General features: G+C 28.7%; 1 protein-coding gene across 1 annotated transcript in view; it reads right to left on the reverse strand.

Annotated features, from left to right (window-relative positions):
- LOC121121663 (protein turtle) overlaps positions 1-25,979 on the reverse strand; it is a 403,438-nt gene that overhangs the window by 286,077 nt on the left and 91,382 nt on the right. The window contains exon 2 of the mRNA XM_071889943.1: positions 9,683-9,826. Coding sequence (XP_071746044.1) covers positions 9,683-9,767 — 85 coding nt within the window. The 5' untranslated portion in view covers positions 9,768-9,826. The remainder of the gene's footprint in view (positions 1-9,682; positions 9,827-25,979) is intronic.

Raw genomic sequence — 25,979 nt, forward strand, 5'->3', positions numbered from 1 at the left:
TCTTTATTACTTCGAAATATCATCCCTATGATTTGTTAAGAATTTGGTTTAATGAACATGAATGCATGAATGAAAGAGATGAAAAATCAAAATACACTCATACTTCATGAATTTTTGTAGCAAGAATACAAGTCAAATAGAACAATTTGATGCAAATGATTTTGTTGAAAAAGAAAAGTAGGTCAAATTAATATTGAAGAACTCTTGGTAAAAAACCCACATTTTCCAGTATGAATACTCACACATGCTTGGAGAATTGTTTTTATTGTAGTCCATAGACATAAAGTATATTTCCTTATATCTAAGTTGCAAACCTATGCATATTGAGTTCAAGAGAATAGGTTTTCCCGAGCAAGTTTTCCATTGCGGTAAGTTGCTCCGTTCTTAAGTTTAAAATTAAAATTTATATTTAGCGACATTTATACATTCTTTCGCAAGTACAATCAGTACATGGAGTACATTGTTTGCAATATGGGCTCTTTTTTTTTTTTTTTTTTGTAGGTTGGTGTTTTCATTTTTATATGTTAGTGAAGAGATATAGCTATTATTTATAGAATACTGTTATGCAACTGTTTTAGTTTTTTGTCCATATTGTGTTTACTCTTATAAATTAGTGTGCAACTAACAAAGAATTAAAAATCATATCATATCATCAACAATTTTTAGCAATTTTGAAACCGTATTAAAATATATCGTAAACTTAAAAATTGTAATTGATATTTGCAGCCAATAAAAGTTTTAGGCCTATTGTGAATTATAGTTTAAAATACCATCTTATTATTAATGAAATAATGATATGTGTCGAATTTTTTCATTTTGGCCATTTCTGATGTTTGGCAACTTGAGTTGCCAGAGAAGTTGTGAAACTAAAATTATTATAGTATATCGATTTTTATTTTTTTTTTGAATAAATACTTTTAAATAGAACATTTAAACGTTTTCTCATCATGTTTGACAGAGTTTTGTTCGCTTAAAAATTGAAATAGATACTTTAAAGGATGTGTTTACAAAAAAATATATTGGTATGTATCTATGGTTAACAAATAGGGTTATCAACAAATAACAAAAAAAAAAGTTCCCCTAAACATGATTCAAGGATATTTTAAGATGCACATATTTGTATGGAAACACATAGAGACAAACATATCTATGGGGAAAGAAAGAATTATCATCTTGAATTTTTATAGGTTTAAAATTATATACGTACTGCACTATGATATGATTGGCCTTATTGTTCAGTATGGGATTTTTATCGATAAACATTACAATTATATTCGCTTTGTGTACTACAAAAGTCCAATTCCTACTCACCTGTTCATCAAGGGTGTGTGTATGAATGAACATAGTTTATATTTTTTTACTTTTTTTCCTTGATTATCTCAATTGCCTTGTCACTATTTTCCTTATAGTATATTTTGGATATCTCTGAAGTACATCATGTATATAAACTTTCGAATCTATGTGTCTCCATATGAACAAGTAAAATATATTGTTTTCAATATCAATCATTTTTGTGAGAACATTTTTTGAAGGCCTTGATCTCGTCTGGGTCCTAGCGTTAAAGAATAAAACTTATAGATAAAAAAAAAAGTGTTCCAGTGCCAAAGATCAAGACTTAAGCAACAAGATTCATAATGAAATGTAAAAAAAGAATATCAGTGACCAAGACTGAAGCAACTAGATTCGTATATAATTTTTTTTTTTTCCGATCATTTAATATTTTGGAATCATCTCAAGAAAAGTAAAATGTAGCTATGTGGTAATACTTATTAAATATTATTGAATATAAAATTAATTTTATTTTTCGTATACAAATTGAAATTTTATGCCTCCAATCTAATTATACTCAACTACGAAAAATAATATCAACAAATCATTTTTTATTTAAATTGACTTCGTACTACATTTTTATTCTTCCAAAAATGATTGTCAATTTCTACTATAAAAATAATACTGCAAATTCCACCGAAATGATTGACACAATAACAGTATAAGAAATTGATGGATTTTATACATTTGAAAGGGGTCACATTCGGCCCAATATAAGTCTTTTAAATAGATAAAAGATTAGAACTGTAGCATAAACTCTTTTTTATTTTTAATAATCCCACAAATTTTAAAACAAAGGCCATAAATGACTACATTAAGTCAATGAAATATTGGCCTGTACCAATATGTTATATGAAGTAAAAAAATATTTGGATTTTCTTTTTTACTTGATTTTTGTTCAAGATTGTTTTTATCTTGATGCATCATATATATGATAAGAATAAAGATTATAATAAAAAATGTAAGTTAAAAATGTATATCTTTGATCTATATTTGCTAAAAAAATAAAATATGAACAAATGAATTATTTTTTTGTTACTATAGTGTGGTTCATGAAATTAAACAAGTCATGCATATTTTTTTTATATGAAACTTTTGCAAACTCAACATGTCGAATTAACAATAATTATCCATTGAATTGAACCGTTAAATCAATTAAATATTTTCTTTGATCTTACTTTGGTTTGAAATTACTTTAAGGCTAATTATAAATTAATATATGAAGTAAAAAAAGAATATATATAGATTTGTCTTTTTAATTTATTGTGCTCGGGTTTTTTTCAGTAAAATCTAGTTTGAAAAAAAGTTATTCAAGATTAATAATGTTTTTCTATACCTTTATATTTTAGATAGATTTTAATATTTGTAACATTGATATATAGACAATAAAAAGGGAAGTAGGCTTTAAACTAAAATGTGGGTTCATATTTTTTATAACCAGTTTTTTTACCTATATAATGACTTGCATTTTATGAAAATATATTTGAATGAAGACTTCTTTAAAAATAATTCATATTTTTTGTTCTATTTTAGTATTATACAATGCTACTCTTGTAAAGAGCTATGAATACCATTAAAATTCGAGTGACTTTTAACTCACCCGTTTTTTGGAATTGGAAATCTGAAGAATGAGTTTCCTTTTCCTCAGCTGTTCGGATTATAAATTTAATCCTGGTTAATCAACTTTATTCTTAACTAACTTCAAATATATTCATAATCTGATTGAACATTCGTTTGTGGTAATAAAAGACGGAGAGTAACCTAGAGATGTTTGGAAGTTATGATTTTGTAAGTCCTTGTTGGACTCAGAATATAATTGAAGATCAACATTGGTCACATTTTTTGTTCATTTCCGTCTCCCAATCCTCTTTTGCCACAGCTGATCTAATGAACCGTCATGAAAGCTAAGCTACTTATATTGACTCACTCCACGTTTTTCTTTAAAAAGAAGATGTAGTGTATTTTTCTTTAATCAATTGTCTCTAAGTTAACTCTTGCAAGATTGGAAGCAGCTGAATCTACGTAATATCAATTCTAAAAAGGTATTACATTAGATTTTGATTTATATATATATTTATATAAATCTGAGCCTACGTTTAGAATTCCTGGCATTTCATACTCTGTTCTTGATATTGATTTACTACATGTTTTTTTTCTTATTTTTTTTTCAAATTTGTATATTCCATCTTGCCAGTCGAGGTTGAGAGAGGATAAAAAGCTAGGAGTGACGATTTTAATTTTCTTTTTAATTAATATGTACAAAATACAACTTTATTCTAAAACATATGATATTGTCCAATTAAGACAAAACAGCCATCTTTTTGTAACAAACATGTAACTTGACACATATATATATATACATATACATATATACCTAGAAGTATGTCTTCCCAATTGTAATTTACTCGTTAATTCATAAATAATCAACAATTCAAACACTCTCGAATAATGTTGACTTGTGTTGCTGTAAACAAAATAAATTGTTGATGCAAAAAGTAAATAAATTAGCTATGGGGTCTTCTTTACTAATGAATAAAAAAAAATTATAATTAGAAGAAGAAGCCCTGGGGATAATTATTTTAATTTGAAAAAACTTAGGAACAGGTAGTAGTCGTTATAGGGGGAGAATATATCATAACCACTTATTCATGACAATATATATTAATTAAGAAATTTTATTTTTGATTGATATTAGTTTTTTTTTCTTTCTTTAGTGTTGATTGTGACTATTTATGTCTGGAAGGTAATGAGAAAATGTCTAAAAATATACCTTTTTTTTCTTTTTTTCTTTAATATTTCTTATCAAATAAATGAGATTAAAGTATGTAGTATGAAAATGTAGAAAATATTTTGTCAAATACATGTAATCGATTCCCTTTCTAATGAAAGTGAGAAGGATTCATTATTACCCCATCAGGTTACTATCAGTTAAAACTATAGGTGAGGCCACACATCTCTTTTTTTTATCAAAAAGCAATAAAGCAAGTCTACAAAATCAGTAAAGTTTAGCTTATGTTCCATAATGACAATACAAATATGAGATTTTTTGTATACATTTCCGCAAATTATATAATATAGGTGACCTCCCCTGTGTCCCTACACTGAATAAATCAAGCTTCTGTATTATAATACCAGGTGATTTTTCATGTTTTTACTTTTTTACCTAACTTTTCATTTGGAGCTTTTATAGGGATAGTTATGTTTTACAAAAAGAGGAATCATTTAATAAACAACATATCTAATTTTTATAATTGTGGATGGTTTTTATGGAAAATTAGTTATCGATGATTTTGGCAAAGTTTCAAAAATATTGGTTTCTCCAGAATAAATCCAGTGTCAATAACCCGATTTTAACAGACTGCAATAAGTTAAAGTTCTTGTTTAAGAACAGACTGATGGTATTCATTTTTGCACTCAAATACAATTTCTTAGGAGGTTTTTCTTTTTTTTCTTTCACAGAATTTTGCCAATTTCAAATTTTGAAAATGAATTTAAAAATTGTTTCTTCTATGTATATAAAACATTGGAGTAATTAACGGATTATCATAAATTGCACCAATAAAAACTCAAAAGCTAAATTTCAATTAGTTTTATAAATAAAATTTGATTTCAAACTGATTATTTTCAACAATTATTTTTAACAGCTAATACATTCTCCTTACTTCTCTAACTCATAATAGCAACTGACAGTATTTCCCCAAAAATCAACTTTAGAATTTTGTTTATTAAAGAGAAACGACACCTACCTCACTACATCTTCTACAGCCTGATAGCCACACATTAATAGAAAAATTGTTGTTGCAAAATTCATTAAAATCGAAATATGCTAAGCTTAGTAGAGTTATATTCCCTCATTTGAAATCTAGCATTACTTTTTCTCTATACCCCTCAGGACCTCCAGAATAAGGCAATGAAGTGTTTGGTATTTTTAGTATTCAAAGTTTTTTTAAACTTATGCATTGAAGATTGGGATGAATTATATGAATACATTTCAAAACCTTATTGAAAAAAGACTTTAAATCAATTTTCAAAGTGTTTTTATCAAGGATATAACTTTAGCTGTTTTTTTTTTTTTTTGCGTAATGTTAAAGATTGGCACAATGGCTTAATAAAGAGAATGAATAAAGAAAGCTTGAAAATATCTCGTCTGATAGCTAAAAGTCTAAATTGAGGCAGCTCCTTTTTAATTTGATACTCTTATAAATGTTTTATTTAATAAGGAGACATGGGTAGAATAGGCTAAGAAAGTAAGATGGTATTTCGTTATGGGGACAAAAACAACGTATGATTTTGTTTGATAGTGCTATTTAAGAATTTTGACTCCTCTTTTTAAATACTTGCTGAAGGAAAATGAGTTTCAAAACATTTATAATACATTAATCGGTCATCATAATCTCAATTAAATTAGTTTTTATTATTAGTTTGATTGTTTTACCTACTTTAAATTGCGTTAAAAGTATCCAAAAAGTAGTTATTCTTTTAACTCACTAAAAGTATTTTGTCGTTACTCAACTTACTTTATTCTTCAGTTCTCTTTTGCCTAATGAAAACAAATGCTTAACAAAAGTTTATCAGTCGATTGATTCCTTATTTTTAAGTGTGTGCTTTTTAATAATGGCTGTTTCATAGTTCTTAAAAAAGTGTGAAATATCTTAAAGATGGACGAAATTACTAACTATATTGGTTAGAAAGAAGTTTTTAAGAATTTATCTGTGGAATTTCAATTTTTTTTTAGTGTTCCTTTTATAAGTACAAAGCAATGACGTAAATAAATAAACATCATAATTTAAAGTTATTGCTTCATATAATAACTTTCAAAAAGTAACGTAGCTCATAGTCAACGCAATAGGGAGAAGTTATTATATTAAATTCAGTGTGTGTACGCTAGAGCCCAGGTGATCCCTAGAGGAAAAAATATACTTTATGTATGTTGATTTTACCAAAATATTTCTAGTTTAGATGGAATAAAAATAATTCTACAATCTATACTTATCCTTAATCAGCCCAACTCCATCTAAGCAATTAAAGAAATATAAAAAAAAATTATATACAAATATTCAACAATTCTTGAGTTTTCTATAGAATAATTATGATTTTTAAATACGTACTTTAATTTAAACTGCGACATAATTATTCCCAAGTATAAAATATGTGATTGAAATTGACTACACGATGAATTTGGATAAATTAGCATTAAAAAAAATTTGTGTTATATTTTAACATATAACTCAGAGTAATGCCCTCGAAGTAAATTATAAGATGATAGTTAGTGTACATAGGAATTTTAGTATTTCTTACTATATTGAAAATTTCGTTGGGAAAAAAAATAAAAAGTGATGATTTTTCCACTCTAACTTTAACTTTTCTACAAAAGTTCTTGAATTTGTAGTTCTGATGAAGTAATTAAATATAAAAATATTCCAACAAATAGAAGTAAAGGAATGGATTCACATTTGAAGCGAAATTGCACACTAGAAAAAACACATAATTCAAAACAAATAATTAACTTTTATTTATAATATACAAAGATAAACCCATTTTTTTTGGTGCTTGTACTAAAAGGACTCAATGACCTTTTTATAACTCGAGTCCTTCTCGACATAGCTGTTCTGACCCTCGTGCCTTCATAAGTCTACTCTTCTACCTTGTTCACTGCTGGGGTTTATTATTTAATTTGAATTTATCATAGATTTTTTGCTACATTTAGACTTAGGTTATTAGTACGAGTCTTAATGAGAGTTATACCTACTATAGTTACCTTATTTGAACTCGATGTAAAAGAATTGTGGCTTTGTCAACATTTATTTATTTCCGATAGTATCATGAGAGAGATTCGTTAGGGGGGGGGGCGGGATTGCGATGACAAAACGTTTTGATTTTCCCTTAGTTAACTAAGTTTTTCTCAAAAGATCTTTCTTCATAGAAGGTAATTATATTTATTTTTAATACTATCTGAGAGTTGAGCTTCTCTTTTTCATAGGCCAAGTATGTTTTTAATAGAAAATAAGAAAATAATAGTTGGTAGATTAATTAATTAGCGATATGATTAAATTCTTATGTATAACAATATAGTTACTGGGTATCTTGTTAATTTTATTTATTCAATCTATTAAAGCTGAATTTTGTAATTCAAAAAATATTATATACCTCCAAATAAATCTAATAAAAAATGAATACACATTATTAACTTTGTTGAAAAACTATATTAAGTAGAAATAAACAATATTCTTTGTTGTCAAAGATCTCCATTTTTTTCTGTACTTTTTTTATAACAACTTAATTATCATTAAGAGTTATAAGCAATTTTAATACATACTAATTTAACATATAAGTATATTATTGACATTAGTTAAACTTTTTCTGTCTTTTTTTGTACGTACTAAAGCGTTTAATGCTTTAGTACGTACGAAGTAGTTTCCCTTTTTTCTTCCCTCAGCCTTACTTCTTTTTCATTCTCTGTCTCTCTCACAAAGCCATCCAACTACCCGGCAATAATTTTACAGCGTGCACGTACGTACGACGTAGTGGTTATGTTGAGAGCATACCAACACCAACTATAGCTAGCTTAGCAGGCTTAAAGTGAATGATAGGAAATAGGAAGAGCCACTGCCGCCCTAAGCAATTGTAGTGGCCATAATTCTTACTAACACAACCTTATGTACATTATATATATAACCAATAATTATAATGTTAAAAAATTAACAAATAAACAATAAAAAGAAATCAAACAATCCCAAACATCCAATTCGCGTCGCAGTAAAGGAATTAAAAGTCCGACTATATTTGTGTTAATTTAAACCCGCCGAGAGCCAACTCTACTATTGTTGGCGAGGGGCAGATACAGCTGAAATGCGCTGCAAATATAAGAGTCTGAATCTTGCAAATAACCTTTAACGCCAATGGGAGTCCCTTGTTGGTTCCTTCGAAGCCGTACTGAAGAACATATAGATCAGGGTTTCTTTCTATTTTCTCTCTTACACTCTCCTTTTTCAGTTTACTTTCCTTTTTACATTGTAAGCACATTATAATGAATTTTATACTGTAGTGAGAAATTATTGATCAACAATCAATCCTGTATTTAGCAGTCAGGTTAAACAGAAAAGTGTTTGTTTAGTGCATGTGAGCTTTTGAACCAGATGTGGTAGTTTGGAACCATTCAAAAGTTGAAAAAGGTGTATGAAAGAATACAAAAAAAGATAAATGAATAAAATTCTAGAAAGACATAAAATTTTTGGAAAACATTTATTTTTTAGCATTGGTACATATTTTGTTTATTAACTCGTCAATAGAGAGTCTATAACAAAGTATGTCACCTGTAATCTTTCTTTGTTGTGTACTCAATAGGAATTGTAAGTTTAAAAAATTGAACTTTAAAAGGAGGAATATCTATGAGCAATGATGCATAAAATTTGTCCTGTTACTACATAAAATAAAAGTAACCGAAATTTAACGTTGTAATTCTGAAAATTTGAAGAATAATTGGGAAGAGAGCTGTTTATTTCACTTCACGTATTATCATTCTCACAACTGCATAAAGCAAAAGTTTATGAATGACTATTAAGCAAGAGCACTTATTTTTACATTTAACCAAAAATAACAAAAGTGCTAAACACCATAAAAACACTTTGAAAATGAATTTAAAATCATTTAACAGTATGCTTTAAAATAAATTCATGTCGTTTATTTTTATGTTTAACGCCAAGGTATAAAAAAGATTTGAATTTCAAAATTACTCAAAACTTTATGGACCTTTTCTGATTGTCCTGAAGGGATAGAGAAAAGTTAAAGCCATATTTAAAATAACAAATAAAATGCTACAAAGTTTACCATATTTTTGATCACGGATCATAAATCATCGAAGGAAATAAACAAGAATCCCACTTCGTATATAACAAGGAAATAATGCTGGAATTACTCCAATTTTTGTACCTCATTGCCACTCCAAGTCGTATAAGGACAAAACACTTATAACTCACTAGCAACCCTCATTGTTCCTTTTCGTCTTTCATGAACTCACGCATTATTTATTACATTATACTTAAATGATCTGTCTTTAAGAATTAAATAATAAGGATAGCATATATGGAAAAAAAGACCTTGTTTAGATTGCCAACAAAAGAAATAAATCTGCTCCGAAGGTGTAGAACATATATTATACACCCCGGTCTATAAAAACCCAAGATGTAATAATGTGTGTGACCACTGGCCGAGATTTCACAGATAGGCTTAACACTGTTCTCTTATTTATGTTATGGGAACTGGATATGGTCACTTACTTCAATAAGATGCTTAAATTGGGTGACTTTTTAGACGAAGTTGGACTATATATATATATAGGAAAAAAGGGACTTACCTGTAGAACGATCGTAGTCTGAGCTTACTGGAGACAAATATACTGCAGATAAAATGACGATGATGTATCCTTTTAACGTATCCATAATTGTTTTATTGGCCTTCTTCAGACGACTGCGACGTGAAAATTTTCGTAAAGGTTTCCCTGTAAAAAAAATCAGTGCATCAATAAGTTATATACATAGTTTGGTTCATAGCTCTAAGTCAATTTACATACAAAAATATTGCACATCTTGCGTGAGATTCAGTAAAACTTGTTGAAATTATGTAAGAAATGTTTCCCATGTTAAATAAATTTAAAAATGGTAAATAGGTAAGTAATAAAGATTGGCCCAGTAGCCTTAGAACCCACTAAATAAATAAAAATATTTTGAATGAATGTAGTATTCTGTCCCTGGTACTAGGCGTTTGCAGTTTGGACAAATTAAAGAAGATCAAACCGAAAATTAACATGATGATCTATCTAATTAGAATAATATTTTAGAGGAGATCAACAAAGATAGCTTGTATGTGGTGAAAAGGGCAGTTCACTTCTCAGGAGTTAGATAATCATTATAGCAGCCAAGAGAAATTAAATCAATTTCCAGATTGCCAACTCAAAAAAAAAAAAAATGATTGAGCTAAAATATGCAACCGATTAGCATCACTTTTCATAATAATGAAGAATATATTGGGCAACAAAGTTTTTCTTGAGAAGGTTGTTACCAGCTGTTGTTGGAGGGTTTGTAGAATATTCATATTTGGTTTTCTCTCTTTTAGGGTTTGCCATAAAATTTAGGGACATCCGCGCCCTAAAACGAGTTAGTTGGGCCAAATTGAGAGTACATACCTATATTTTTATGTAAAAAAAACCCAATTTTTTTAATTTGTTGTGAGCAGAGAACAGGACCTGAATATTAAATGATAAAATATTTAATATTCATAAGGGGAACAGAAATAAAAATAAATATATTTTCTGATTAAATTAATTTTAGAATTTATCTTCTGTATTATTACTTATCGATAAACTATTATAATCGTCTCAAATTGTTACATTAATAAAGTTGCAAATTTATCTTTATATGTGAGCTTGGTGTCAAATAGTATTTCTTTTCCTTTACCCAATGAGGGGAAGCTTCATTGTTGAAGTAACACAGTTAGAAACAAGTCCTTTTTTCATTAATTACAATTTTCACAGCAAGCATTTTTTTTATCCAATTATAGGATAATTACTCTATATTTATCTTGCAATACATGGAAAAATAGTAATAATAATAATATCATTTATGTTGATTAATATTTTTGATTGGACGCTCGCTCAGGGGCCCTTCCTCTCTTCCTAGAGGAAAGTTGTTAGGGGTGTAAATTGTAAGCAGTATGTTAAAAAATAAACTGAAAATTAATTAGGAAATCCAAACGATTTGATGAAGAGGTTGGAGGAGAGCAGTGTTGTCATTATGTTTCATTCCATTAGCTTCAAGCTGCTAATAATCCCAACCCATATCTTGCAATTACATAGGAAATAATTACTCCGTCTTTTCCTCTCAATTATATTATGTGTTCAACTTATATCTTCTACGTATTTTACCAGTACACCCAATTAATTTTAAGATGTTAGAGAAGGTAGCAGCTTAGCTGTCAGGACGTTTTGCTAAATTAGGTGAATACACACTAATACTCCGTTTTAGATCATTAATGCTACTTTAAGTTCAACAAGGACTTACACTTATACCTATCTATTGTGTTACTCTCCGTGTTTCAACAGCTTTACATATCTAAAGAATACTGTTGAGGTTGATAAATGCTAAAAAATGTTTAGGATAGACAGCCTTAAATAATAGTAATTATTAATTAAGATATGATTTGAAACTTATGTAATAGTTTTGGTAGTTGCACCCTAAACAATTTTATATTTATTTTTCAAAGCTTGTATCGTAATTATTTCATTCTTGAGAAGGGGCCATCTAAAAATAAAGTGCATTCACTCAAGAATGACGAATATTAACACAAATGGGTTTGTGTGGTTGTTACAAAGGTAAATTATTATTGGACTAAAAGTGGATTTGAGGATAAAAAAGAGAGTAATTCTTTCTTATCCTCTTGCTTGATATACATAGCAAGTGGTCCATTTAAATCTGAAGACCTTTAATTTTAAACTTCAACAGGATATAATTTATTAGTGAACAGTAGAATTTAAAATGTATAAATATATAAATGTGTGTCTGAGCTCTCTTAATCATTAATGTAGGCGCCCTGAGCAAGAACCCAAAAGACTTAATCAAAACATTCTTGTAACAGAGGAGATGCGTTTCTTTTATTGCTGGTATCAAAAGTGTCCTCTCCACCCTGACTACAAGGTCTGTTTATTAGCCCTTCTTCCTCGTCAACATCTCAGACTTCCTGACGGCGTAGATAGTGGTCTTGGAGACGCTCAAAACCAAAATTCGTCGATCAAGTTCAAGTATCATTTTCTTGACTTGTAGGTAAGCTGGAGAGCTCAACTTTTTTTTTTTTTTTTTTTTTTGTAACTAATTGTTTATGCATTTAAATATCGAAATATGAATTAATTTCAATGACTCAACCTTCATTTATTGCTGAATTAGTAAGTGTTCTGTTTTCATTGGACCATCTGGTATTAGGTAGGTACATTTATTATTTTCTTGCTATATGCTTGATCAATATACGTTATAAATAGATTTATAAATTCTAAGCAATTTTTTTGATTGAGAGTTTATTTTTGTTATTAGCAATCTGATCCAAGAAATACTAGGTAATTCTGTAGTATTTTTTGCCTGAACATGTTTTTTTTTAAATTTCTAAAGCTGTTATCATTAATCTTTGATTCTGATTTTAACTGCACAAGAAATCCTTAGGGTAGCATTGAGGATTTCGTTGGGATTCAAAAGTATGGATAAGAAAATTATGAAATTTTATTACTGACCTGCAATATGTTAGTCTAACGAAGATTTATATATTTTCACAACTCTACTAATGATTTCATGGAGGAAGTAATTTATGTAAGCCTTTATTAGACTCACAGAATGATAAAAAAAATAGTTTATGTCTACCTGGATACGGAATTGGATTGGCTTTTATTTCCTTCATCAATCCGTAGCCGCTCTCCTCCCAAACATTTTTTTATTCTTTTCTTTTTAATTTAAACAAACGAAGATTTATACAATTTTCACATCTCTACTGATGATTTCATCGATGAAGTAATTTATGTTAGCCTTTATTGGACTAAAAGAATAATAAGGAAAAGAGTTTATGTCTACCTGGATACGGAATTGGATTGGCTTTTATTTCCTTCATCAATCCGTAGCCCTTCTCCTCCCAAACAATTTTTAGAACTATAAAAATTACATATTTTTAATTTATAAATACTATTATTTACAACTCTTACGATTGACTTTTCTCTGTATATACAACATATGTTAGTTGTTAAAACTAAATTAAAGTAATTTTGATGGGACTTCATTTTTCATTGTGTATAAATGTAAATATATTTTTTTTTGTGCTAAAAATAGGGAAAAAAGAAAAGAAAAATGAGTTGAATATGTGTATATTATTTATATATAACAAATAAACGTGCTCAAATACCCTCCCCCCTCCCATTATAAATGAGATACATTGTAATAATTCGTGATCTGCATACTTCAAAATATTTATGTAAACATGTATGTCATAAGGTCTGGGGAAAGATAACTATTGGATTTTTTTTTTTTGCTTTTTTTATACAGCCATATTGTTAGGGCCTTTCTCCAACACAAGGATTTGCCGCGTTCAGATTCTCTGATGGTCCTTTATAACAATTTTCCATTAATATCGAATAAATCTTATGAGGCCTCTATTTTTGGTGTATAAATTAGACTAGGCAGGTATTTGTTATTAAAGTTGCCACTTTTTTATTAAAACCCATGTTAGTTTATTTGGGCATAATACACCCTGAAATTTATATAAATGATTTTTACATTTGCAACGAAGTTAAAAGGAGGTTATATTTTTACATCTGTTTGTTTGATTGTTAGTTTGTTTGTTTGTCACTAGAATTACGGTAAAAGTTGCGGATTCATTTCAATCCAAATTGATAAGAAGATTATATAGGATCACTGTAAGATGCCATTAAACATTGATAGGTCAAGGTAACACAGAACGAAAACAAGGCATAATTGATCATAACTTTGGAACAAAGTGAGATACATAAATCATTTTGATTTTAGGGGGAGGTTTTGCACTATACCAAGAGTCCCTTATAGTTATTTTTTTTCATCCAACAATTTATTGTCAAGACTTTTCAGTATCCTCTTGACACAATCAATCATATTATATGAAATGCGTTAATAATCTTGTATATACCTTTGTTTATTGTATACTTACCCTTTTGTAATCGAGGTTAAGTGAACTTTTTAACTATTTTTCTATTAGATTATTTTCTTTATTTTGCGTTTTGATTTATTGGATTTTACTTTTTTCTTTACAATGTGTGGACTTAGACGTATAATATACGACACAAAAATTTGTATATTGTCATGAATAATTCACAAAAAAAAAAGTCAAAAATACAAAATGAATGTTTTAACTACAAGTTTAACAAATTATATCTTGTTAATATCCTAAACTAATGTTATTAATGTGATCATAAGATATGCACTTTTTGCATTTCATTGATATTAGTGAGTACAAATGGACAGAATAGCTAAAAGCATGATACAAAAATAAAATAAAGTATTTATTAAAATCGTTCAACTGTTTATCATGTAATAAATGCATTTTATTTTGTGGTTTCTTTTTTTACTCAGTTCACTAACCGCGTTGTAAAAAAATGTTCACAAATGGAAGGTTAAAAAAATAAAACCACTTGATGAATATTTTTACAAATAAGTTTTTTTTTGTCAGTTAGAGTATGGGATATACTTAAATATTAATAAATATATAGCTAACAATGCAACAACCTCTATGTGTTCATCAATTAAACCAAATTAACTTTGTGACTTCTGCAAATAGAAGAGAAAATTGCTTATGTCATTAGGGGTATGAAAGAAAATAATAAAGAAACGTCATCAGAATAAAAATAAAAACTGACATCTTAAGTACGGAAAAAGATATTATAAAGACCAAGAGAATACTCAAAGTAAGTATTGTAGTTACGCCACTTTGTTTTGAAAAAGATCTCCAATTAATAATTTCTGACGGAATGTACTTTTGAAATAAAATGAAATTTGTATATTTAAAAAAAAAAACACAATATTTTATGAGTTGGTGTAAAAGAAACAATTTAATTTTTTAATAATTTTTACATTAATGTAGTTCATTTCAAGCGTTAATAATGCTACTTTCTTTTGAAGAAAAAAAATATTTTGCCTAAAAAAGTCTAATTTAGTTGCAATTTAAATTTAATTTTTATGTTTTTGAAGCAGAAATTTATCGAACTTTACTGCTGCAATGGTTGAAACCCCTTGATAATGAATTTTTACTGTATAAACTACATAAATTTAAATAATGAAAACAATCTAGCTTTTATCTATTATTACATTAATCTCTTATTTATTAGTTTTTCAATAAAACCGACAACAAATCGTTATTAAAGATGATTTTTTTATAGCCTTTTTATTTATTCGCACATTAAATAAAATAATGAGATTCTTCCTAAAATAATTGTATTTTAAAACAATCTTTAGGTTTTTTTTTTGTTTTTTTTCTGAAATACTTTAGGAAAATAAGTGAGCTTAAAGGAAGTTACAATTAAATTCGAAACTGAATTGAAATATGGTTGAGTAGTACAAATATACAACAAAAAGACTCTAATTTTCATAATGATTAACGCCTCCAAGGATTCATAATGAGAGAATGGGGTTAATTACAGTGAATAGAGAAATAGATAGAGCAGTACCAAAGGTCAGCTTTGTAAATTCATTGATTCAGATATAAGTTAGTAATTACTATACATGATTATATTAACTATGGATTATATTTTCATTCCTATATGTATAGTTTTTGTCTATTTCCATATTGGAGTCGGATGGAAACGTCCATCTTGAAGTGTTCTCTATATTATTATAACTCATCCTCCATACTACTCTTGTGAAATGTTCAAAGAACGCCAAGCCAATCGGTAAATTGATACATAGGAATGAGGAATTGGGAGAGAAGGGAATGTAAAGCAGCGTTTGGAGTCTTCATATTCAATAATTTAAAGGAGTGCGTAGAAGGCAATCGGAGGAGAAATAGAAATACTAAATAGTAACAAAAAATAATATGAGCATGAAAACGCGAGTCAGTCCCCCTTGGATATGTCAAACCAATCTGTTCATGATTAAACATGTATTATTTACGTTTTTCATACACTACTTTAGAGTTTAAAAAAATCAAAAACCATGATTTTATTCCTTTTTATATGATAACATCAACTATAGATTTTCATCTTGTGGTATCATTCAATTATGAGAAAATACTTTTTAAAGGTAAACAGACAAAATTGAAGAGGATTTTATTTGAAATGAATATGTTTTAAAACCAAAGTAGATTATTTGAAGAGTAAATCAGAGGTTTTTCATTTTCATTCAAGAGTATTTACGATAGTGATTTATTTTTTAATACAAGAAATATATATCTAGAGGTCGAGGTAATAATATGTAACATTAAATTATTTATTTATTTATAACTAGGGAAGTACTTGGCATTGCTTTGTGTTATTTAAAATGATAACACAAAGTTTTTCGCCCTCTACGTAATAGACATTCATCTTGTAATCAATTGGAAAAATTTCTCTTTCTTCTTATAAATTATTATTTCCAAACATACATTTTTTTTTTTTTTTTTTTTGATTTGATAACATAACCCTTTTCGGTCGTATTATAATTTATGTATATAGACTTCAAAGAAGATTCCTACATGAGATGGAGTATTTGTACTACTATAATGTTTTTATACTTAATCAGTGAAACTCCATCCCACCAATTATAGGAACATTAAAATAAATACAATGGAACCACCGTAGATCATGGACAACATGCATGGGAGAAGTAAGTTATTCTCTTGAATTCAGTGTGTGTACGTTTGCACCCAGGTGATTCCAAGAGAAAGAAATATACTTTATGTATATGGATTTTACCAAAAGATTCCTAGTTTATATGGAGTAAATGTAATACAATAATATTGGCTTATACTTAATGAGTGTAGCTCCATCTGACCAATTAAAGTAAATTATAAAAAAATATTCACAAAGACACTCTTTTATCCCTAGCAAGACATTAAGCGGAATTACATCAACCCTCCATTAAACTCTGTTTCTTTGTATTTTATTTTATTTTGATATCTATATACTCATACATATGCTCCCTCCTCAATACTTACAGACTAATGATAGAAGGTTGAGAAAATACAAGGATTCTTCCGATTGGCATCTTATAAAAAATGCTTTGGCGTTATTTTGATTTTTAATACAGCTGTACTAATCAATAAATACTAATCACTCACTTTGATGAGTCCACCTAACTCAAAAGAAGGGTGTGTAATGCTTTGAGGTATATAAAACATATTCTTATTTTATATTTTTTCCCATTAATAGTTTTATATATACATTTTTATTAAACTAAAACTTTATTTTCTACTTTTAATGGGAGACAATTAAGGAACTTAAATTGACCATCAAATGTGGCAGGCATTCATTTCTTATATCCCCACTTAATAATTACGTAATTTGATCATAGCATTGTTTTTATTTTTTTGTTTCTCTTGAAAAAATACCATTAGAAGAGTGATTACTTTCTACTCTTGTGAATATTTCTCACATTATATCATTCTTCATTACTCGGAATTGGCGTATAACGCTCTATCAGCACTTCCTTTTCCAAAGTTAACTGTTGATGAATCTTTTTTATTTATTTATATTTTTTAAGATAATAATGAAGGATTAAAGAATTCACAATCTTTATATAAGACAAAACTTTTTAATTAATAAAAAGTTGTTTTTTTAAATAAATAATACATCAAAGTATACAAAAGAATTACATTCCATTTCAAATACATACATACGTCACGAGTCTCCTTATAAACTGTACACTAATACCCCCATGATATTTTTTAAATATCCCGCATTTCTCTCCCATTTTTTTGTCCTCATTCAAAACAATGATAATTCATCATTAAATATTTAGAGTTCCAAATATAAGGGAGGCTCTTTTTATGTATATAATGTGTACACACAAATTCTTATGAGTTATATTTATGTAAAATCATTGTTAGAGTTGTAAATTCTTAACATTTTCTTGCGTTCAGCAATTTTTAAGTTTGTTATTATTATAAGAGGGTCGTATGGAAAGTCCGTACAAAGTCTGATAGATGGCTCTACTGACGCGTATCGATGTTATTTTTAGTTAGTAACATCTTTTGGAAAAACTCACACCTTTTTTCATCCCTATCGATCAATTTGTGGAGTCATTTTCAATAATGGGCAAAAAGGATTTCGTATGTTGATTAAACATTACTTAATGAAAGGCAAAATGCCTCAGGATATTAAAAAGAAGGTTGATAAACATTATGGGGACTCTGCATAAGTTTTGGAGTTTCCATTTGGGCACAAATGACACTGAACGTTCTGGACGCCCTGTTGAGGTTACTAATCCAGGAATCAATTATGAAATAGATAATATGTTGATGGATGACAGAAGAGTGAAGGCGCTAGAGATTGCTAGTGCATGGAACATATCCACTGAGAACCCTATTTCAATTAACTATGCTACCGTAAAACTGCTGAGGTGATTGAAAAAACCTTTTTTGAAGGCAAATCGAATGCTTTTTTTAATCCTTTGTTTTCAAATGGTCCAATAACTAGGAATAAACTTGTAATAGTTTTATCCTTTTCGAAATTGTCGATGAGGATTATTACTTGATAATCGAAAAGACAGTCGACTTATCCAGTCGACTCATCTTTCTGGACGATGCCTCGATTCAAACGAATGACAAACAGAATGAACTAAACCGATCTGACTCAAAGTTGACGTGTATTCTTCAAAGGGATACTACAAACTAAAAATAACCTCAATACCTGCCAATATTTCATCTGTCGGACTCTGCATGGACTTTCAAACGACCATCGTAGGTAAACAAGCAGAATCGAGGGAAAAAGAAAAGGGGAGGGGGGAGGCAGTGAGAAATAAGTTTTCATTTTACTTGAAAACAGCCTCATAATCACGTCGGAGGTCCAAAAATATCATAGGAACATGTTTAAAATTAAGCAAGTAGACGTATAAAAATTCCAGACTGACACGTTGGACTGGATTGTATTCTATTTGTGATAATAACAAAAAACAGACTTATAAATATATATAACATATCGTATGCCCCAACAATTAGGCCTTAATCGATGAATATTGCTTCCTTGATTGTGAATATCATTAAATTAGTTGATAAAATAAAGGTATTGCTTTGGAAATTGACCCTTTTTTTTATTAAAGTTTTGTGTCACTCACGAGTTTTTATAATTTGACAGAAGTAAGCAAGCCTATTTTAATGACGTCATAAATGTGTGGAAAATGATGGCCCGTACTTGTATTTTGCTCTTAGATTACAAGGAATCAAACTCAAAATGTAAGATTTGCTGCTTGCATTCTGAGCCTGGCACTATATAAAGAGGAAATTACATTTTATTTTCATACTATAAGGTCGTAGGTAAGAAAAAAAAAAAAAATAGGTGAACATCTATCTACGTTTATGAATATAATACGGTAGACAACTATTACTATTAGTTTGTCTTGTAGTTGTAACTTTGAACGTATCTAATTATTTGTAAGTATTTTCCAATTTTTTTTTCAAATACGGGATATACACCATTATCATAATATGACGTATAGTTTCATAATTCAAAAATATTCATTTTAGCGAAGAAATCCATTATTTATTAAAAATAAGTGGATATTATTTTTTCTTAAGACTCTGTGCCTTTTGATTTTTACTTTTCTCTTCAGAAAGAGATATATATTTTTGTAAAAATTTGAAAATACTTGGAGAATTAAATTTTCTAAAGACTTTCCAATTTCATAGTGTTTTTCATAGTTTGTAATACAGATCAATAAGAGTTATACAACTCATAATAGGAAGGCTTTTAAAATTTCTACTTGTCTGACAACAATCACAATAACAAAATATGATTTGCATGTCCAAAATATAAACGAATTAATGAATGAGATAAAAAAATGAAATAACAGAGAACTCATCTATAGGGAATATAAATTCTGAAGAATATCATGGATGTTATAATATTTTTTCAATCAATACTTAAACAATCCTTTTATTATTTTGTTACATTTCAGATATTGTTGTCAGTAAAACAAGTTAAAACTATCTAGTATGGAAAACATTTTATAAGTTTTTTATTGTGTTGAGATCACAATATCTTTGTGAGAGTATATTCCAATATGGTGATAAGCAATGTGGGTTTTTAGAGACGGATTCCCGACTTAATAAGTTTTGGGAAATTCAATGACATTCATATATTTAACATAAGTCTACAGAAGATAAGGGTTGTTTTATATATTGTGTAAAACACATAATTACTTAGCACCTCTGAATAACGATTTATATGTAATAGCAGAATAGAATATGCTTTGCAAATCAAAATATAGAGAAAAAAGAAGCACATGACTCTTCACCAGTGTAGAGTCATGTTCCACTTGTTTTTCAAAGACAAGTAACTCAGTAGTAATACAGCAATCAGGAGTGAGCTTGAAGTGTCCAGCTTATATAATTATCCGAATAGACTGTATATCACCAAGTCCAATTTATAAATGGAATTGAAATGAATGTGATAGAGATGAGTGATTTCTGCGTTATATAAATCCAGGAAACTGAGTGACTCTTACTAATGGAATAGTTTTCTTAGAGTAGGAGACTAAGCAGAGTTGACTTTCAATAATTTCAAAGAAGGAGCTATGGGGGAAGGTGAAAACTTTCTGTTCCTCACTGGGTATTTCAGTAGATTATCTGTAGTTTTATGGAACTCCTTAGTTCTTATATGTAGAAGTATACGATAATTCTGTAGAAGGTCTGAAGAATTTTTTGTAAATGGAGAATTATTAACGAGATCAGAAGTGAATAGTCACAAGTCATCTTCATATTCCGAGGTACCTGCGCAACGAACGATCTTTCCATTATAGGAGATGAGATCCACCGAAAGAAACACTTGTTCAGTGTATCTCTCCTTAAGTGTCGATATCCCTGGACCAGGGCCTGATATTGAAGAGAATTATATCATCCACCACCTTGATATATTTTCAACTCAAGTTGTTATATTAATATTATTGTTTTCCTTTCAGAGTGAATACAACATTTGTGACGTAACTCAGCTCAGCCAATCAGAATTCACACGCTAAGCGACACACCTTTATTATCCACCACCTTTAGTTTGATACTCTTCCACGTCATACATTACCTATATTATTCTCATATATAAACCTAATTTGTTAGATCATGAAAGACTCAATTTGAAAGGAGAAATTTATCACTTCTCTGACACAAGTTACATATTAATGTACTTAATAATTTATACTTTATTTATTTACAATTGTCAATTCTAAGCATTCTCCAGGGTCCCATAGTCTTGTAATTTACAATTTCAGCACTGTTTTTAATTTCAAAAGTCATAATCTTTGTTAATTAATTTCTTAGGAGAGAGCAACAAAGTATTAAGTAACTACAAATGCAAAATGTATGAGGGAGTGTTAAATGAAATATATTTATGTTGTCAAAATTTAAAATTTAAAATATTTATCGTTCCTTAATTAAATCTGTCATTTCTAAACAAAAGTAATACATTGATTAATTTAAAAAGTTAAATAAATCAGAAACCAGCAAAGAGTCGTAGTAATGACCCGGCCAGCAATTATAAAGCTACCTACTGACAACAGGGCTGCTCTCCTTCCAAAAATTCTTTAAATTTTTAAGGTTATCATTTGTATCAATTCTTATCATTATTATTAAAGCTCATAAACACTTATGTATGGTATAAATATGTGTTTAGAGGAATTGAGTCATGTATAACATTAATGAACATTTAGTTTAAAATTATATCCCTCCGGCAGAACCTTTCAGTACGTGCTGATACACAGCAATAAAAAAATTGGGTCAATTAATAAAACATAATTAGATCTACTAAAACAAATAAAAATATAATATGACGAGTAAAACGAGCATAAAGGATTAAATATTTAAAAGACAATTATTAAAAACTGAGTCAAGGGTCTAAAATTCACATTCGAATCAATTACTCCTAAAACGTTTCAAAAGATTTAATATTTCTTTACAATGTGTTCGAATATTTTGCTGATATTTACGGGTAGTACCACACCAAATCAGCTCAATATTGCCATCCATAACCCGACAAATTTGTAGTGCTAAAAGAGAACCGAGTATTGCGCTGCAGTAGATGTAAAAATAGTGTGTAATTCTTCAGCCTCCTGTGGTTGATAGCTACATAAACTGTTCGCAATAAGCGCTTTGGCATTAGACAAAGCAAAATCCAATGCCTTGATATTATCAAAAGATGTCCTACTATTTGATACTTCAAACAATACCATCGCTTTTGTCAAATCCGAAATATGTTTACTTGCCCGTTGACATTCGATGATATGGCTCCCTTTAATTTTATTTTTATATATCTGGAATACTTAGAATTTACATTTCTTGACATTCCTCAAAAATAGAGCTGTTGAAAATATCATGTGCCGGTATGCTTAAAAAATAAACCAGAAATCTACATGATAATAATTTGAATAATGTTTTGGAGGAGAACAGCTCAGCTGTCAAGACATTTGTTTAAATTACCTTCAAACTACTAGAAAATGGAGGAAGTAAAAAAAAATCCTACTCCGTATTTAACAAGGACATGGGCTTAACAAGGACATGGGCAGAAATTAGAGCAATGTCGATCTTTGATTCTATTTCAAGTACAACAAGGTCTTAAACAAATCCACCAACACATCCTCAAAGTTATTTTTTGTCTTTTATGGACTAGTTTATACTTAGTTGTTGCATCTTCAAGAATAAAGAATTATAATAAAAGCTTTGAAAAATAAAATAAACACTAATAAAGCAGGGCGTCTGCAGAATTATATATATATATATATTCTTGAGGGAAGCCTAGTTTTGGAATTTTGAAAAGTTAGATTCTTTTAAAAAAAATTTCAAATATTTAATAATTTGGAAGAAAATTATCATCTGTTCGCGCAAAAAAGTTAAGTCTTCTAGAAAAAATTTAAAAAATAAATTATAAACATACATTTTTTTCGAAAAAAAAAGAAAAAGTATTCCAAATATTAATTTTTTTTCAAAAAAATGTAACTTTTCAAAACTATTTACAAATATATTTATAGAATATTTTAGAAAAAAAACTGAAAAATTATATGAAATTTTTTTAATAAGAGGCAAAAAATCCTTAATGTGAAGAGCTACGTTCCCTCCAGCCTACCCCTTGTAAAGTAGTAATAACAAAATGTCTTACTTTCCCCTAATATCATAGTTTTTACAACTCTAAATATTTGTAAGTATTTTTATGGTTTGAAAATGGGAATCAATTTGTATGTTCTAAACAAAAAAAAAGCATAAACAATATGTCCTCACCAAATTTTATACTATACTTAATACGTACCTAGCCATATTTCATCTTTCAAATATGTACCTACATAACCTTTTTTTCTTGTTATAGCCTGAAGAAAAAGTAATTTTCTAAAAAAACAAACACACAGAAAAACATTTGTAGACTCCTTTATTGTTTATCATTATTGCCTTCTTTTTTTTAAGTATAAATAGTATGATAAATGAAGCATGACAAGGAAGAAAGTAAATTTTCCTTTTTTTTTTTAAAGTAGAAATCTTTTTGACTAAGACGCAATGCTCTGTTGGAATATTTTTTATGTTAATAATTGTTATTATATTTGTCAAATGAAGTAATATTAATATTGAGTTTTATCATTGGACGAAGAAGAGTGAGTGACCAATACTTTTTTTAATTTTGCATTAATAAGACACAAATTTTTTTTTTTTCTTTTTTAGTTACAAATATGTACAATTTGATTAAATGTCCTCCTTGGATGAAACTTTGGAAATATTACATTGACATGATGAATCATTCGCCGATTTCCCTTCTTAAGATCAACTGGTAAAGCAATAAACACAAACATTTTCAAAGAAAGTGGAAATTGCAGAACAGAAAATTAGAATCGCACTCGGAATAGAACTAAAAAAAAGAAGATTGGCTCGTGGTTATGCCACCAATGACTCGGGTTGGCCTAAAGGCTGACGAAGTCATCACAAAAGTTATCTACATTTTATACTTAACCCGGACAATGGGTTGTAAAATAAAGACGACAAGACTTGATGATTTCAGGGACAGACAATTGAGGGTGCTTCAACGGTTTTGAACAATGGTGTTGATGAATAATTATTTATGAGAACTTGGTCGAGATCCTTTCTCCTCTTCAATCGCGTGGTATATTGCCTATCATCTCTTCTGGCTTTTACATGTTATATGGATGTTAAAGGAAGGGAAGAGAGGAACGAATAATTATTTCATATATTGAATGTTTATGATTCTTTTTATTTATTTTATATTTTCTTCTTGTATTTTTAACCATATTACAAAAAAAATTGTCAACTCTTGTTCAACTCAATATTATGTTTTGAAAAATAAATGGCTAGATTATTTGAAAATTAAAAAAAAACATTTGCTCTGAAACAAATTTCTTCATCAGACCAAGGAAAACTGAGTTTTAGGCCTCAGAAATCGATTGTAAGCGCTTTTTGATGAGGAAATTAGTTATGATGAGATCTTTGGCACCATATCCTGCTCCAAAGGTACCAATACCAAGATTAAAAAGCTGGAGGGCGTCAACATGAGTCTTGGCAAGAAAAATGCAAGTGTTGGGTAAAATCAGGAAAAAAAAGCGTCTTTTTTAACTGTTTATTTTCCAAAGGAAAAAGATCGGTGCAGACGTGTACCTGGAGGTAAGAGGATAGTGGGATTTCCCTGCTTGTAGGGCAACTATCCCCCTCCCCTTCCCCCCCAAAAAAAAAAAAATGATGTTAGGCAGCAATACTTCACTCTTGGTCAATCTAATCACATTTATGCACATTTGTTTTAGAAAAAATATATTTCAGCTCAAAAAAAAAGTTGGTCTTAAATGTAACACTATGGTGATTTAAAAAGAAGAAAAGAGGTGGATCAATTATTTGATGCATTAAATATTTTCTCGGCAACCTTAAACCACAAGTATAAAAAAGTTTGATATTATACATACAACATTTTGTGCAAAATTTATCATCAACTAATATGTATGTATAAACAAAATATTGTTATTATTTTAGATACTTTAAAAGTAAAAAAAATTAATAAAACTAATTAAATTGCTCTAGTAGCAAATCACCCCCCAAATTTTTTGCATGGAATACAATAATAATAGTATGTAAATTAAAGCACATTTTCATTTACTAATTTTAATCTTACTTTTAAGTCTTTTTAACCGTCAAAGCTATTTTGTTAAAAGAAAAATCATTTAATATTTTTTAGAAGAAGAAAAAAACTTTTCAATTATCATTAGCAGATGCTAAAAAAAGTTGAACAGTTGCAAGAATCTTTGCTAAAATATATCTGTGTATTCTTCAGTAATTGTATATTGTATGTCTTAAAGTTTTGAACATAGCTGCAAAAAAAAAAAAAAAACGTGAAATAGTTACATTTATGCACCCACTTTTTATACTCACAAAATAAAATCAATTTTATACAGTGTGAGGACTCAAAAATTAGAATCCTTTTCGTTTTTTAGTTTTAAAAGTCTGACAATTTTATAGTTGCTGCCATTCGTAAGAACTGACATAAAGCTACCAGTTGATGCTTATTTTGTTTTGTTAATATTAAAAATGTCCGGCCGACAAGCAAAACGACAGAGGGTGTGCGATCTCTTCTGTGCAAAATTCGATCTCCGACAAGAAGATATAAACAGTAGACGCTGTTCTGAACAAAAAAAAATGATTTCTTATTGGCTGAATCAATAGACCAGGTCGAAGGTACTTTCAGGTACTAATATTGAATAATATTAACTTATTATCCACACACGTAATAGCTAGTGCGTGTGCTCACGAAGATGAAAATTGCAATAAAGATTTGCTCTAAAGTTATAATTGTAAGTCGTTCTTGGACTCAGAAAAGGTAAAGGGTTTGTTATATGATAAATTTGGTGTTATATATACAACTGTGTAGGCATTGGTTTAATTAAATTAACACATTGAAGCCATACATATATTTTGCATTATATATGTAATCATTGGTG

The sequence above is a fragment of the Lepeophtheirus salmonis genome, chromosome 7 (genome assembly GCF_016086655.4).
Source record: "Lepeophtheirus salmonis chromosome 7, UVic_Lsal_1.4, whole genome shotgun sequence".
In the NCBI taxonomy this organism is placed as follows: domain Eukaryota; kingdom Metazoa; phylum Arthropoda; class Copepoda; order Siphonostomatoida; family Caligidae; genus Lepeophtheirus; species Lepeophtheirus salmonis.